This window comes from Oncorhynchus keta, chromosome 2 (assembly GCF_023373465.1).
Source record: "Oncorhynchus keta strain PuntledgeMale-10-30-2019 chromosome 2, Oket_V2, whole genome shotgun sequence".
NCBI classification, from domain to species: domain Eukaryota; kingdom Metazoa; phylum Chordata; class Actinopteri; order Salmoniformes; family Salmonidae; genus Oncorhynchus; species Oncorhynchus keta.
Genome location: NC_068422.1, coordinates 66,908,477 through 66,925,138, shown reverse-complemented (window position 1 = coordinate 66,925,138; position 16,662 = coordinate 66,908,477). Strand labels below are relative to the sequence as shown.

The window sequence follows — 16,662 nt, the reverse complement described above, 5'->3', positions numbered from 1 at the left end:
CAGACCGAAGGTGGTATATAGTGTGAAGTGGATAAAGATACTCCATGTGAGGGGAAACATGTAACTGTTGAATACTTCAGGAACATCGGTAACCTGACTGGCTGAATTGAATTAAAGTTGTGCGGGAGATGTATTATATTTGTGGCAGAAAAACAAGCCAAAAGAGTGTTTGCATTGGATGCATTTCCTCTTTTAATATCACTTAAGAAAAACAGAGGAGGAACCCATAATTACGCTGTGGCAAACTAGTCCTACTTATGTTATGTCCCGAAAACGGACGGAAAAGCAGGAGGCAGGCCATCGGTGTATACCACACTGTGGCCAGTATGAGGCACATTTAATTTAATTTTATTTTAAAACCTGTCTAGTGACTAATCTACCCATTTGTGTAGGTGATCTGTTGGAGCATATGCCGCCTTCCTCCTATAAATCATCCTCTCCTCTTACCCTACGCAGCATTGCAACATCCAAGGTGATATTTTCACTCTTTAATGCGTTGTACTTTGAAAGGTTTTAGTTTTGTCTATCGTATCTTATCTTGTTCAGTGAAATCAAAACTGGATCAGACGGAGAAGGACGGTGCTTTCCCAGGTGGTGTGAAAACCTGGAGTCGGGGAAATGCTTTAGATATGGATCGTACTGTACTGGATTCCTCGGTTCCCCCTTAAAGTCCCCGCCTGGGAGGCTTGGCAGGTGTCTTCCCCTGTGGGCTGTAGTCCTGAGAAGGGTGTGGAGGAAGGGCTGTGGTTGTTTTTAAGGACAGTTGGTTGGTTGGCCGGTACAGCCATGGCATGCAGTAGTCTAGTTCACCCTAGGATTGCCAGGCTCTGTCCACTAGATGACTGAAGAGCTTATTTAGAATGAAAACCAACCTCTTCCTGCTAATGTATGACTCATGGGGTGTAGTGCCAATCGACTCCTTTCCTGTGTGTGCGTGTGTGTGCTTGACTGCGTGTGTGTGTTTGTGCTTGACTGCATGTGTGTGATTGTCTGTGCAAATGTGTCCTGTGTGTGCTGATCAATGTACAGTATGCTTGTCTGCACATTTTGTGTGTGTGTGTGTTGACTTAGTCAGGGTAGGTCTCAGTTGAGTTGTTTCTCAGTTTTTGGACCCAGGCCGTCTGTCTGCCCGCTGAGTGAACAGATTGGCACCACTATTGATTCTGAAGAGTCCCAACTGAAGATAACCCATGTTTTTTTTCCACCTACTGGTACTGGTATTAGCCAGTCCAACACCCCTCTGGTCCAAACCTCCTTTGGTCAGCCTCTATCTTTGGAGTCCCTGTCCAACATGGCAAATGGGAGAGAACTTGAAATATTTACTTTGTTATCTGGAAGAGGATTCTGTATGTGAAGGAAACAGTTTTCTTGGGGCTCAGGAAATTGCCCTGGCCAGAGATTCTGAAACTGTGTGTGGACAGTAATTTTGATACCCTAAGAGTTGGCTGTATTTCTGGGGCTCAGGACAGGATGTCCACTTAATTACCAGCTTCTGCAAGAAATTCTTAGGAAAGAGAGCAAGACTGCAATTAGCCATGGCTCGCTGCCAAATCCCTGTACATCTGCAGAATTGTTTCTCTTTAAGACAGTTTACCAGTTGTGGGCTGTCCTTTTTCTCCCCGCTTTTTGAAAAGCCGGCACTGTCAGAGTGCCACGGTATAATTAGACGTAGCAGGGAGCATGAAGTCTAAAGAGGAGATGGTGGAACTGAGACATACGGAGGAAGAGACTGTTATTTATGTCTCTCTCGCTCTTAATCTTCTGTCCTTGGTGTTGTGACGTGTGGAGATCACATGTTCCTGCAGAGCCCAGACGGGTACTATCACTAATACGGTCACCTCCACTCCTCTCCGAAGGTTCCAGTTACATTGCAGAGGCAGGAGATGAGGAGAAAATGTAACTCTCTGGGCTCCGGAATGTGTTGTGGTTTTAAACAGACCAGTTAAATGTATTCTAATCTTTTCTCACCTACTCTCATCCCCTTCCTCCCTCCCTCCCTCCCTACAGCTCCTTATCCTGGATGACTATGCAGACCCGTTTGATGCGGAGCAGGATGGGGGGACCCAGGCCACCACAGAGAAGGTGACCCAGGCCAGCACAGAGAACGATGGCTACATGGAGCCCTATGAGGCCCAGAAGATGATGGCAGGTAGATCAGTACTCTGTTCTCCCCTGGGCTCTTCAAACCTCGGCACATTACATTTGACATTTTAGTCATTTAGCAGACGCTCTTGTCCAGAGTGAGTAGTGAGTAGTGAGTGCATACAATTTAGTTAGTTATCAGTTGCCACCTTCATTCGTCTTTCCAGACGTTTGGGAGATGGGACTCGTGTATCCCCCTGGTCAGCCGTTGAGGACTTGTGGCTTTGTAATTGGAGCGACTGCCTGGCAGCCAGAGAGCTCAGTCTACCCTAAATGTTCCCGCCCTAGGACCGTGCCCCAGGACTACCTGACATGAAGGCTCCTTGCTGTCCCCAGTCCACCTGACTGTGCTGCTGCTCCAGTTTCAACTGTTCTGCCTTATTATTATTCGACCATGCTGGTCATTTATGAACATTTGAACATCTTGGTCATGTTCTGTTATAATCTCTACCCGGCACAGCCAGAAGAGGACTGGCCACCCCACATAGCCCGGTTCCTCTCTAGGTTTCTTCCTAGGTTTTGGCCTTTCTAGGGAGTTTTTCCTAGCCACCGTGCTTTTACACCTGCATTGTTTGCTGTTTGGGGTTTTAGGCTGGGTTTCTGTACAGCACTTTGAGATATCAGCTGATGTACGAAGGGCTATATAAATAAATTTGATTTGATTTGATTTGATTTGACCCTGGGTGGGTGCCCTGACCGGGTGCTGTCAGCCAGAGCCAGCTGAGCCCGAGGGCAGAGGCGTCACACTCTGAGGTAACATGCAAGGCAGAGCAGAGCAAAGTTTTAAAAAAATCTAAGCAGTGCAAAGCAATGCTACCCTCTACCTCTTACTAACTCACTCTAACTCACCTCTCTGTTTCGGTTTAGTGTGGCGTTTAATATGACTGCTAGCAGACCGTATTTGTTCGTCAACTGTCTGGTACCTTGGATTAGCCTTCCATTCAACCTCAGCCTCTCTGTGGAATTACATGTCTAGTAATGCATCTTAGCCTTCATCATGTCTGCATATGGAAGCTGCTTCTTTGTTGACAATTAATTAGCATGTCACTTGACCATATGTCACTTGACCTTTGTTGGCTTGCCACTAATTGACTTGGTCAGATGGCCATGTGGCATGCTACATGACAGATGCGGTAGACCACAAAATGATTTTGAGCTGGGTATCAGAAATACAATTTAAATGCAGTTGTTTTGCTCTTAAATAGACAGAATACATTCTACTGGCATATGGGTAATGTGAAAACAACCTCCACAGCAAATACATCTTCAGGAAAGACAGGCCTTTAGATGTATTTTTTCTTCGAGCTAGTCATGTTCGGTGACAACCGTACTGCTCTGAAAGAAGACATGGATTTGAGACAACAATAGCTCTGCTAACGCTAGGATTCAGCAAAAACCCTACTCACCACAACTTTGTCAAAATGAACATGATTATGCAGTGTGCGAGGACAGAACAGCATCAACAAAGAATGAAGATAACAAGCACAGAATTCCAAGATATTTAAAGGAGAATCTTGCGGTTAGCATATTCCCTCACTGAACATTCTGGAGCTTTGGACCAGTCACTAAGTGGTCTGTTCCATTAGGGATGTCAAGGCTCAGAAGACGAAGCGTTTTTATAAGAGATTAGAAGGTCCTGACCTCTCCCATGTTGGGTTCCATCTTCCTCACCGTCCCCTCACCCGCCCTCTCTCCCCAGTGTAATGGCAGAACCACTTTACTGAGGCCATCCCTCCCCTCTTCTGCTCCATATGATGACAAGCTAGGACTTAATGGCCCTCCTTACAACCTCTCGCCTTCATCAGTTTCACTGGTTTGACCTTCAACCCTGACCTTTTCTCTATGCTGAATAGTAACGTTTAAAACCTCTCTAGGCTAGATGGGAAGCTACCGTCCCTCCTGACCAACATCCAGTGAAAGTGCAGGGCGCCAAATCCAAACTCCAGAATTGTAAATATTTAACATTCTTGAAAATACACACGCAATATCTCAAAATAAAGCTGATCTTCTTGTTAATCCAACCACGGTGTCGGATATAAAAAAAGGCTTTACAGCGAAAACGAACCATGCGATTATCTGAGGACAGCACCCCATTAAACAAACACAGACAATCATATTTCATCCCGCCAGGCGCGACACAAAACTCAGAAATAACGATATAATTAATGCCTTACCTTTGAAGAGCTTCTTCTTTTGGCACTCCACTATGTCCCATAAACATCACAAATTGTCCTTTTGTTCAATTCATTCCGTTATTATATCTCCAAAATGTCAATTTATTTGGCGTGTTTGATCCAGATAAACACCGGTTCCAACTAGCGCAACATGACTACAAAATATCTAAAATTACCTGTAATCTTTGTCCAAACATTTCAAACAACTTTCCTAATACAACTTTAGGTATTTTTTTTACGTAAATAATCGATACAATTTAAGACGGGATAAACTGCGTTCAATAGCGGATAAAAACAAAGTGGAGCGAGCTTTCAGGTCGCGCACCCCAACCACAACAGTACACTAGACTCGACCCTCGTTCTGAACAGCTCTACTTCTTCATTACACAAAGGGAAAACATCAACCAATTTCTAAAGACTCTTGACATCCAGTGGAAGTGATAGGAACTGCAAGCAAGATCCACATAGAAAACTCATTGAATGCTCTGTCACTTCAACAAACAAAAAATTCCTGGATGGTTTGTCCTCGGGGTTTCGCCTGCAAAATAAGTTCTGTTATACTCACAGACATCATTCAAACAGTTTTAGAAACTTCAGAGTGTTTCCTATCCAACTCTACTAATACTATGCATATCCTAGCTTCTGGGCCTGAGTAGCAGGCAGTTTACTTTGGGCACGCTTTTCATCTGGATGGGAAAATACCGCCCCCTAGCCTAGAGAGGTTAATGTGACCCTGCCAGGCTTCTGCTATAAAGCCCTTTTTTGCATTTGAATTGGAAACCTTTTATTTCCAATCAACAAGGTTGATAGGAATGTGGATTGCGAGCAATCAGAGTAATCAAGCAATCACATTGTAAGACATAATAACACAGCACGAATAAACTTTACATCAGTAAATATCTGTATGAATGTCCTCGGTGTGTAACTCATGTCTGTGTACGTCGTCAGATCTGCATCAGATTGGAGATCCTTTTGACATACATTTACTAGTCCAACACTTACATTTTCTCATTCATCAGAAGAAGATATCTGCCACGATTAATAAAGCTCCCTGTCTGTAAGGATCATACAGTTTTACTGACGGCCATGTCTATTTCTGCTGTGTTCAGAGACTGTTCAGAGGCGTATTCCTTGTAGTTTATTCAGTTGATTGCCAGTTCTAGTTTTGCTGTTGTTTTGACTGAGCTATCAGGGAGCATTTGAAATTATGCTGTTTTCTGGATTTATTCAGCCCACTTCTGCCATCCTGTTGATAACCACAGTAAACTAGCAGAGCACCGAAGGACGGATTCACTGTGATTGTTTCATCAAGCAAGTGTCAAATAGTAGACTTTGATTTATGCATAGGATTACACTGGATTACACTGGATGGTTGAAATGGCTGTATTGGCCCCATTCTTTGTATTATGTCTATGGACAGTGTAATTACTATGTTCCCCCTGATTGACCAATGTCCTGCCAAAGCTCTGGCACTGGCAGTGTTGAGCATATTTGTCAGGCTAGCGTCCTACAATTCTGTGGCAGGAGAGGGAGACGAGCCACTGCCCACACCTCTGCAGTATGGCAGTGGAGGGATTTACTGGAGTGAGACCTGGTCAGAAATTCTTGTCTCTCTCTCTGTCTTTCTTGTCTTGTCTGTGTCCAGGCTGAAATAGATTTTCCCCGGCAGTGTTACTGTCCACTGGTACTGGACCTCACTGATGTGCATCGACTGGCTGTAATACTCAAATCAACAACTCTCAGAGCTCTCCTATTTATGGTTTTCCGAGAGAGCACGTCTTTAATTCACACCGACCACATTTATATAGACTGTTGAAGAGCATTGGGCTTACCGCTACATAAAAGCGACTGTAATGTTTAAACCTTCAGAGGCGTGTGAATCGTAGTTTCATGTAAAATGTGTATCTAATTAATTAGAGGCACTGGATCATTGATAAATCAGACTGGTTTCTATTAATATTGGTTTATTGCCCCCCTGCTTGTCGACTCCAGCCAAAAATGCAGTCTCAGGTTTCTCCATAGATTGAATGAGTCTGTACCACTCAAACCCGGAGTCTCTTCACGCACAGACTCACAGCCATACAGACTCACAGCCATACAGACTCACAGCCATACAGACTCACAGCCATACAGACTCACAGCCATACAGACTCCCTGCCATACAGACTCACAGCCATACAGACTCACAGGAACAAACTTTTGAAGAAAGGTTTGTCTGAGATACATCTCAGAGTTATACAGTTTATTAATTCAACTTGAAAATGACAGTTTTGACACACAATTACTACAGATAGAGAAAGAGAACATAGACAATACCGTAACTGAAATCAACAGAGCATGTTTAAGCACAATTAATTAGCATTATTAATTTGTGTAACTAAGCACTAGCACGGATGTCTTTATTAATGACATCCTGTTCGAGAGTAGTTGACTTGAGTTTAACTTTAGTTGGGTTTGAAGTTTTAGTTAGGTCTAGGCCGATTTCTCACAGGACCAGAAATGCACTTCGCTGCATGGTGCATCATGCTAGCTTTTTTCTACAGAAGAAAACGTGGCCATTTCTCAGCACAGTCCTCGTTCCATCCTAGATGACTATTAGGCTGTCGACTTGCCCAGTACCCAGTGGGAAGCGGTGTGCCATCCACCCAATTCCAGATCCTCTCTTCATCTCTGTCCGTCAGACCAATCCAGACTTCCCAGAATCCGTTTACAAATACCTGTTCCTCTCTGCTGTTTATGATCCCCAGGTCAGTTCCTCTCCTCAGACAGTCCCGCCTGCTCTCCTCCCAATTTCTCTTCTCAGTAGAGATGTAGTACCAACTGGATTTAAAAACGCCTCCATCCCAGGCTTGTTCAACTCCAGTACAGGGAGCTCTGTCTGAAGACCGTCTCTCTCAACCTGTAACTGGTCTTCTACTTTGGTCATGTTGATGTAGCTAGTCTCTGAAGAGTCTCTGTAGAGGAGACGCAGGGTGATATTGAGAGTATCTTGTAGGATACACATCAACCCAAGACACAAAGCAGCCAGTCTGTACAGTCCTCTTCTCCCTGGGGTGGTAGACACCACTTGGTTGTTTTCTGCACTTCTGGTCTTCACGTGTACATCCATTCTCATCCATTCAGAACGGCTTTTGTATGTCTCATTGAGTTCACCATCAGATTCATCATTTCCTGCACTGACAAACTCTGCCAACTCCAACTATGCCTGTTAGTCTTATTCACTTTGAGATACTAGTGTGTGTTTGTTATGGTGTGTTTGCCCGACTCTAGACCGTTCTGAATGTTCTTTTTCGATTCCTTCTTATAACCACGAGGACAGGAAACTGTCCCACCATTGCGGCCATGAGCGTGTAGTGGTTTGAATGTTTCCATGCCACCTCTGATGCTGGCTTGTGCCTTGGTTTCTGTGCTCAGTGTGTCTCCAGAAACATACTTTGATAACTCTAAGCCCTTTACATTGTATTTCTAACTTAACTCTGCTTTCATTTCGACGTTGTGTTCTATATTTTAAATGGCTATACTTCTGCTGCAGGATAAGTAGTTTTAACCTCTATTGTCTTCAACAGACGGCGGGACCAAATGTTTTGTTCATTTAATGGCCTCGTGAGTTGTTGATTCTTTAGCATTTAGGAATCCGATTGATAATTGCGTAGCACTAAACGCTGAGCAAAGACATTTGTTGTTTGCCTCAAGTGATTGTTTGTTATACCCACTTTTAGGAGTGAGTGTACATTATTACAGTCCTTGTTTTCGTAGATTGTCTTTAGTTTGTGATTTCATGGGTTTTTGGGTAAAATGGTGATGACTAATTCTGAAGTGGGCTAATAAGAAATAGCTGTTTGCTGGATTTGTAATGCCATAATCCTTTTGTTTGACTTGTGTGACACACACACAGTGTGAAATCTATGATGTGTGGCCTAGGATAAAGAGTAGGTTATTACACAGGCATTTTCCTAACGGTTATGCTGACAGAGGTGTGTGTGTGTGTGTGTGTGTGTATAAGGTGTAATCCCTGGAGTCTCCCAATCTGATTTATGAACCTGCTGGAGGTGCTTGTCATGACTTACTAACCTGTAAAGTCTGATCCATAATCCTCTCTGTTTTTACTGGCTTTGGCTTACAGCAGGGCCTGCGGAAGTCTGCAGAGATACTGTGTGTGGTGTGTGTGTGCTTTTGTGTGTGTGTGTGCTCGTGTATGGGCAAGCCGTGCAGCAGACCCCACAGTCCCACGCATGTGCGCACACACACACACACACACACACGTTCTAAGCTATCAGCTGGGCCATTCTTCATGTGCACCACCACCAGCTTATTACAGATGGGGCTGCTTAGAAGACGGAATTATCATATTTTGCGGATTCACTTTTCCTCTCCTTTCCTCTCTCCTTTCCTCTCTGTTATATTGTTGTATTTGTTGAGACTTGCAGTCAGGGCCATGCAGACAGAGAGGGCTGTGTGTATACTGCAGGGCTGTACTCTTCAGGCCATTTCTCAACGACTCCAGTAATAGACGTGACACTCCCTGAGTGTGTGGGCACACACACACACACACACACACACACTCTCACACACAGGGGCCCATCCTTCCCAGCCCAATCCGCCAGCCATATGAGATGTTTCCCACAGTGTGTGGGAGGCGTTGTGCAAACAACCGGCATGACTGGGCTGTGATGAGCAAACACAGGCAGCCGTGTCCAATACCCACCACCACCCTGAACCCTGGGCTGCAACAGGACCAAGCCACATCACCTCAGGTGAGGGGAAAACAAGCCCCTGGGCCTAAGGACCATGACAGAACTGAGTCTCTGTGGTGAATTTACGACACACTGTGACAACCAAAGCAGCCTCACTGTACAGTGTGTCTTTCCGGATCATTTCATCCTCACTTCCCAGTCATACCCACCTAGTTATCTAGTGGACATTAACCCACGAGTACAGCAGAAACCTTGGCTTTTTCCACCACACTAGCTGACTCATGGGAGAGGAACCGCAGTACCTGCTTTCACCTACAGTTCATAAAGCTCCAACTGGAACATGCTCAAATCGCTCACTCAGTGCTGCTGGGAAAAGTTTCCTAATGCTGGCACTAGAGCATCCCATGCCAACCAGATGTGTTGTGGTTCCTACTTTGGGATATTAATCCAATTACTCACCACACACACACACTATGGCGTGGCTCACTACTCCCCACTCAGCTCTATGGAGGAGGAGGAGGGCACTGTTTTATAGCCAGAGATATTGCTGGCATGGCAATATGTCAGACTGGGATACCAGCATATTGCTGGGTGTTTCCCCACAGTACATCTCTACCTGTGGCTTTATTTATTGGGCCACTTACAGGGGAGAGAAAGGAAGAGCGCTATGCAGAGTGGTTTCCAATAGCTTTTTCATATGGGGGGAAACTGACTCAGGGTTATGAGAGCCAGGCTAATACATGTGTCGGCACATTTCTTTGCCGGTAAGCTGGTTTTGCTCCGAGGTGAAACTTGAGGAATATCCTGGACATGTACAGACAGTGCTATACTCTTGAAAGGGGGATTTTCTCAGCTTTGCACTGTGATGTGTTCTGATTGCATGGAAATGGGGATTTGAGTGTATCCTTGTTTTCTGATTTCATGGTGTTATTTTGTCATGATCCTCTCCTCCAGAGTTTGACATTGCGGTCTTTTTATGGGTGTCATGCAAAATGTTGAGAGCTTGTCAGGATAATTGTCTTGCCGGTACAGAGGCCCTGGTACTTAAAGTACACAGCTGTCACAAATACAAGGCTTTCTTTCTTCCTGGTTTCAGACTCGACCTGTAGTGTAGAAAGGGTTAATGCTGCTGTGCCTGTGTAGTCCACCGTTCTGTGGCCTTGGTGCTGAGGGCTAATTTAGTAAGGCCAGGGAACAGGAAGCGTGGGAGGCGGGAGGTGAGGGACAGAGCGGCGTCCAGGCAGAAGGACTGACGACTTATTGATGAGGAGAGGGGTCTCGCGCAGGCAAGCCGTTAACCCCCCAGCCAAGCCGTTAACCCCCCCATCCCCACCCACTCATTTACTGTCGCTGACTCAATGTGCTGTTCTATGATTTTATACACGGCCGTCCATCCATTTAATATCCACCAAGGCATTTACGTTGAATCCTGATACCAGGTGGAGAGATGAAATTATAGTGGTAGTCTCTTGGTAATGAAGGGTGTAGGTTTCCATCAGGTTCTGTGGATTAGATCCTGATTAATTTTTATACATAAGCAACTTGAGCCAATGATCAATCCTTCAACAGTGACATTTTGGATTTCCACAAGCTCCATCTACACCTGCATGTGTTCAAAAGGAAAGTCCTGTAACGTTTCTTAGGGTGGATCTGTTGGTTTGGACTAGAGCTGTGACTGTCATTACATTTTGTCAGCCGGTGATTGTCAAGAAAATAACTGCTGGTCTCATGGTAATTGATCGTTAATTAACATAAACATGTTTAGCATCTCCTGGCTTCCACGCATAGCGTCCAAGCTACTGATGCAGACCTTTGGAACATGTTTAGTTTAAAAAGTATAATAAATCCATGTAATATAGCCTAGACCTTCACAATAAATCCATTATTTAATTTAGACAGATCTAAAGAAGCATGATATGAAGAAAATGTAGTCTATTTCAGAAGAACAGAATAGCAGTTGTCCTTATGTTAGGCCCTGATCTGGTTATGCCATATGGCTGTGGGCTACACTAGTTCATTTAGCAGATAAGATTTGGCTTAGAATTACGTGGCATTGTTTTATAGTATGAAGAATACAATTGGACATAGCTGAATCAAACTAGAAAGGATATGTTCTCCAAAGGATTTACGAGGGAGTTCACACGTGCGGCTGTTCTATGTTGATCGGTTAACAATGAAACAGTTGTGATACAACGGTTGGGCTACATATTTAGATTTGTAATACTTTCTAAGGCTGCATGATGAGACTTTAATAATGATTTGAATAAAGTAACATAAGGCATGAGCTCTGCTTTGTTATAGTGCAGGCTGCACACACTTCATCAGTCTCTCATTCATCATTTGACCAACACTTGATAATGCCTTGAATTTCCTGGCGGCATCCCCCTTGTGTGGCTGTAATGCCCCCTAAACGAATCCATGCCTTCAGTGGCCATTGGACTGTATATAATAATTATGATTCCCTTATTCCGGCTGCTAATGGCCTTGCCTCGAAGCACCTCTTACTCACATGGCTCTCTCAGATCTCCATTCTTATTCACCAATGCCTGTCACGTGATCGGGTCCTTCTCACCAGCGTCTCAGGCTCTGAAGTAGGCTACAAGTGAAGACAGACACATCGGGGACCAACTGCGCGCGTCCTTGTTATCGATATTCATATGGGTGATGTTAGAAGAACTAGGCCTAACGAACAGCAAAGTACTAGCCTATGTCAATCTACTATCCCCCATAATATAAAAATGTATCTATTCTATTGGTCAACTTGTCCTTCTGTGTGAGATTAATTATTCCAAACATAGTCTGGGACAGTTGTGGGAAGCGATAGAGCCCAAGCTAAATGACTTAAATGTAAATTAATACAACCACTCACATCAAAAAACCTTTTAAAAGCAATGAGGCTGATGCAACAGATCAGAATGTTTAGCTTAAATTTTGAAAAACTATTAGGCTATTTCTTCACATTATATGGGCAGCTTTGTGCACACGGCAGTAAGTGCTGATAAGTGCAAATGTTCTGAAATGTAATCAATTATCGGGAAAACACCATTCTCAAATGCGATTATGCACGTAATGCTTTATTATTAAGGTGCATTTTATGGTGAAAAGTATCTTCCCCAAACTTGAAGCAGTCTATGCATGCCAGTTAGGATCTACACTGGTTGTAAAGCGGATTAATGTGCTTAATTTTAAGAAGTTATTTGGCTACTTTAGTTGTTAAACAAATCTTATAAAAACATTTTTAAAAAAGAAATAGGCCTATGGGCTAGGCTACATGAGGTGTGCAACTATGATTTGAAAAAGTAAAAAAAATACATGGCATCAATACACTTAAATAGCGGACTTGAGGAGGCTTTTCCCGTGGTTAATCTTCATGTTAGACAGGTAGGCTATACTCCTGTTGTAAATAGAAGCAATGTGCTTAATATTAGTAAATTTGAGAAATAAATATAGTAGGCCTAGCCTATAGAAAGCTGATTGGATCCTCCTCTTTTTAAGAGGCCATCAAAACTCATGCAATTGGATAGCCAAAATTCATTTTGTGCAACATGAGCTCATGGGTTCTCGTAAAGTCTTTGATTTGATCTTTGATTACATTTGCATTGCTGTTAGCGGGACAATAGAGTGCTGAGTACCAGGCAGTGAGCAAGTTTGGTAGGCTACTAATGACCAGCAGCATCTGAGCTTGAAGAAGCCTAGTTACCGTGACTAAATGGCCACCTGGATTTGACTGTGGTTATGACTCTTGACCGCTAGTGTAGTGGTAATACGGTCGCCGTAACAGCCCTAGTTTGGGCTACTGTGTCTGGTTTCACTTACTGCTGGGGAGAGTTAAGCCACATCTGACTTCTGCAAGCCATGCTTTGCCACTCCTACCAGAGCCATGCCCCCTCACCCCTCGCCATGCCTCTCTGTACCACAGCCCCAAACCACAGAGGGCTGGTTAAAGGCCCTACCTTCCCCATCCATACTCTCTCCTCCTCCCCTTCACTCCCTGTCCATCGGGTGTAAAAGCAGCCTCTCTCCCTGACTAGGTGAGGGTGACACTGTGAATTTACACTGGCCTGTTAGGACACACACACTCACACACTGGGGCTGGCTGAGCTGTAATACCAGGATGCGAGTAGAGGAAGTGGTGGGTAGCCAACTGCCACAGTTAAATAAAGGTTACATAAAACAATTAACAAAATATATAAAAAGGCCCCGCTGTGTTGGTGAGGCAGGCAGACTGTGCCAGGTGCCAAGGATGGATGGTTGGGTTGGCAGGCTGAGCGACCATCCGTCATGCCTGGGTGGGCAGAGACAGTGCTAGGTGGGATGGGCTGCAACTCCAGTGCAGGGTGATGGTATTTTAAGTCATTAATTTCTTCTCTAAAATGAATGGCTCCATTAATCCTTGTCAGGGCCACTGCAGAGGAGAGGACGGCCACCGGAACGATTTACACCCGCTATTTACTGTCTCCTCTCCTCTGTTAGCTCAACTGATCTGCCTGTCTGTCTGCCCTGCCTGCCTGTCTGCCTCACAGACAATGTGACTTTATTCAGTCATGCTTTAAAAGACCAAACAGTCTGAAAGAGAAGCTGTAGGTCATTTGATGTGTCAAGTATCAATTTCCCCATTCTGTCATACTGACGGGCCCACAGTCATCGCAGTCTGATAGTTTAACTTGATGGGGCGGTTTGGTCAGATCTGGCAGTCTGAGCTGCTGAGTGAAGGAGCTGGTTTGTTCTGGTTGGTTTGAATGGTATGTTGTGTTTCTGCGGTGGTGGTGGTCGAGCTGCATATGCACACAGGAAATCAGGGCTGTTGGCACTCTGGTGTGAGAGCAAACTCTATTAGGTGTGACTGTGTTGGAGAGGGCTAGAGAGACCTACAACTGTTGAGCACCATGAGAGCGACAGACAGACGGATGTAATGCAGAACCGTGCTCTCTCCCAGACATCTGAGAGTGTGCTGGGCTCTCTGCCAGCGTTATGGCAGAACTATACCATTACTGCAACGTTAACTGCAGGTCAGTCTGCAATAGGCACTCTAAAAGCAAGACATAGGATCAATATCATCCCTGGATCCATTTAAGCCCAAGACGCTGCTTTTGACTATCATAACCCAAATTTGATCCCCTCACTTCACCCAGAATGCCCCTTGTTCCTTTGTGCTCTGGGGACCCCCAGCGTGTGTGATGGGCCTCAGGGCTGGAGTGGATGAGAGTATCCTGAGTGAACTGTAGTGGAGAGGGGTCCTAAAGGAGTCGGCCTGTCTGTCTGTCTGTCTGTCTGCCTGCCTGCCTGCATGCCTGCCTGCATGCCTGCTTGCCTGCCTGCCTGCGTGTGTGCCTGCCTGCCTGCGTGCCTGTCTGTCTGTGCATAATGTAGCAGAGACAGCAGTCTAACAGCAGGGCTGGATGAGGTGGGTCCGAGGGCCAAACACACTGATGAAGTTATCATAACCCTGAATCATCTCTCTAACTCCTTATCCTCTCCCTCGCTCTCTCAATCCCTCTCTTTCTCTCTATCCTCCTCTCTCCCTCTCTCTCCCCCAAATTCCTTTTTCTCTCTAGTCTTCACTTTCCGTCTCTCTCCCCCAGTCAATCTTTCTCTCTAACTCATTTTCCTCTCGCCCTCTCCCCTGTCCCTCTTTCTCTCTAACTCCTTTTCCTCTCGCCCTCTCCCCTGTCCCTCTTTCTCTCTAACTCCTTTTCCTCTCGCCCTCTCCCCAGTCCCTCTTTCTCTCTAACTCCTTTTCCTCTCGCCCTCTCTTGCTCTCTTACTTTTTCTCTATTTCTTTCCACCCCCACCCCCATCTCACTCACTCGATACAGGAGCCAGAGAGTGATAGGCTTGCTGTGATAGAATGACTTCTTTATACAAGTCTTGTTGTCTTGTAAAATAACCCTAGAGGCCTTTTCTCCCTCCCAGAGCAAATGTATCTATGACATTTATTGACCTTCTCTCTGTTTGCCTCTCTGACCTTCTCTCTCAAGGAAAACACAACTAGATTTAAACATTTACCCTTCTCTGTTCTCTATAGGCATCTCTACAATGAGCAATAACACACACACACACACACACACACACACAGTAACGGTTTTGACTTGAGGTTATTGTTTGCAGGGGTGCCAGGTAAGCTGTGCCTACCAGAGAAAATATTGATTTCTTATTTTTGTTTGGAAGGGAATTAGTCCCATCTGGTCCATCAAGTCTACACCAATACAAAGGACTCATGTAAAAGTCAGTATGGAAATACACTTTTCATTAATCCATTGGATTTATTGGAAATAACTTTTTCTTTTGCGTGGGTTGTATTACCAACATAAATGATCACACACATAATAATATAACAAACAATAAGCTCTGGTTCCTCAAGAAAAGTCCTGTACCTCGGGCCTAAAAGAGTCCAGCCCGGTAAAGGAGTTCAGGGAACTGAACTTAGTCACGCAATGTTTGTCGGTTCATAAAAGTGTAGCGTAAACCCAGTCTAAATCATACAATCAAAATATCAAGCTCTTTTACCACACAACCATAAAGAGTATCAAATCTTAGTAGTCTTCAACTACAACTGACCACATAAATAATCACGGTATACATCACACTAAAACAAATGAAATACCATATGCAAAATAGTTGTAGTCAATCAGTCAGTCAGACAATCCAATCCGCCAACAGATCTGTGTCATCCAAAGGAAGCAATGAGTGGATCCGGTCCTGGTTAAACTTGCAACAAGGCCACAAAGCTTTTACTTTTAAATACAACAAAACAAACGGAGTAAAGAAGCTTCGGAACTGAGGGTTGAACACATCCTCATTCGAACCACCATCACAAACCCACTTTTGCGCAGCGGACGCTGGCTATGTAATAGGGAATTAAAGGGGAAGCGCCCTATTGGAAGGAGAAGCACTGAGACGGGTCAGACAAATTCAGGGCCGTCACAACATACACACACAAGTATGTAACAGTCTATTGCTGACAGTACCACTCATTGAACATAAATGACACGCACACATTATATGAATATGTGCGTGTCTCATATCTCTGTCCTCCTGAAGCGACTATGCTTATCCTTCTGCTAGCTAATGAATCAGCTCAGTGAAAGCCCACTGTATGAGTACAGAGGAGATCACAACCCTATGGGAGCTGTGTACTTCAATGACAAGGAGCAGTTGGGCAATAAGCAGTGACTCATAGCATCATGCACAGTGTGTGTATTAGTAATTAATGACCTTTGTCCCCCTCATTGTGTATTCCATCAGAAATAATTATGGTGGAAAGTTTGACTGACTTCTGAAGGCTAAATGAAAACTCAGTTGAGTGTATCCCCACTGTTAGTGTGTGAGCCGTGGGGTTTGGTTCAGTCTCTCTCTCTCTCTCTCCCAGTTTTCTTCATCTCTCTGTGTCCTGATTCCGCTGTGTTTTTATCTTCGGGGGACACATTTATTTTTGATTTTTTACAGCTTTTCTGCTACATAGACACACGTTACATATACAGTTGAAGTCGGACGTTTACATACAACATAGCCAAATACATTTAAACTCCGTTTTTCACAATTCCTGACATTTAATCCTCGTAAAAACTTTTAAGAACTTTTAAGAGTTTTAAGAATGTGAAATGTCAGAATAATAGAGTTATTTATTTCAGCTTTTATTTCTTTCATCTCAT

The 16,662-nt window shown here is 44.3% G+C and overlaps 1 protein-coding gene across 7 annotated transcripts in view; it reads left to right on the top strand.

Annotated features, from left to right (window-relative positions):
* LOC118362334 (SH2 domain-containing adapter protein F) overlaps positions 1–16,662 on the top strand; it is a 127,686-nt gene that overhangs the window by 23,451 nt on the left and 87,573 nt on the right. For all 7 annotated transcript variants that reach the window (XM_052480994.1, XM_052480998.1, XM_052481002.1 and 4 more), the window contains exon 2: positions 2,008–2,149. In XM_052480994.1, the coding sequence (XP_052336954.1) occupies positions 2,008–2,149 (142 nt within the window). The remainder of the gene's footprint in view (positions 1–2,007; positions 2,150–16,662) is intronic.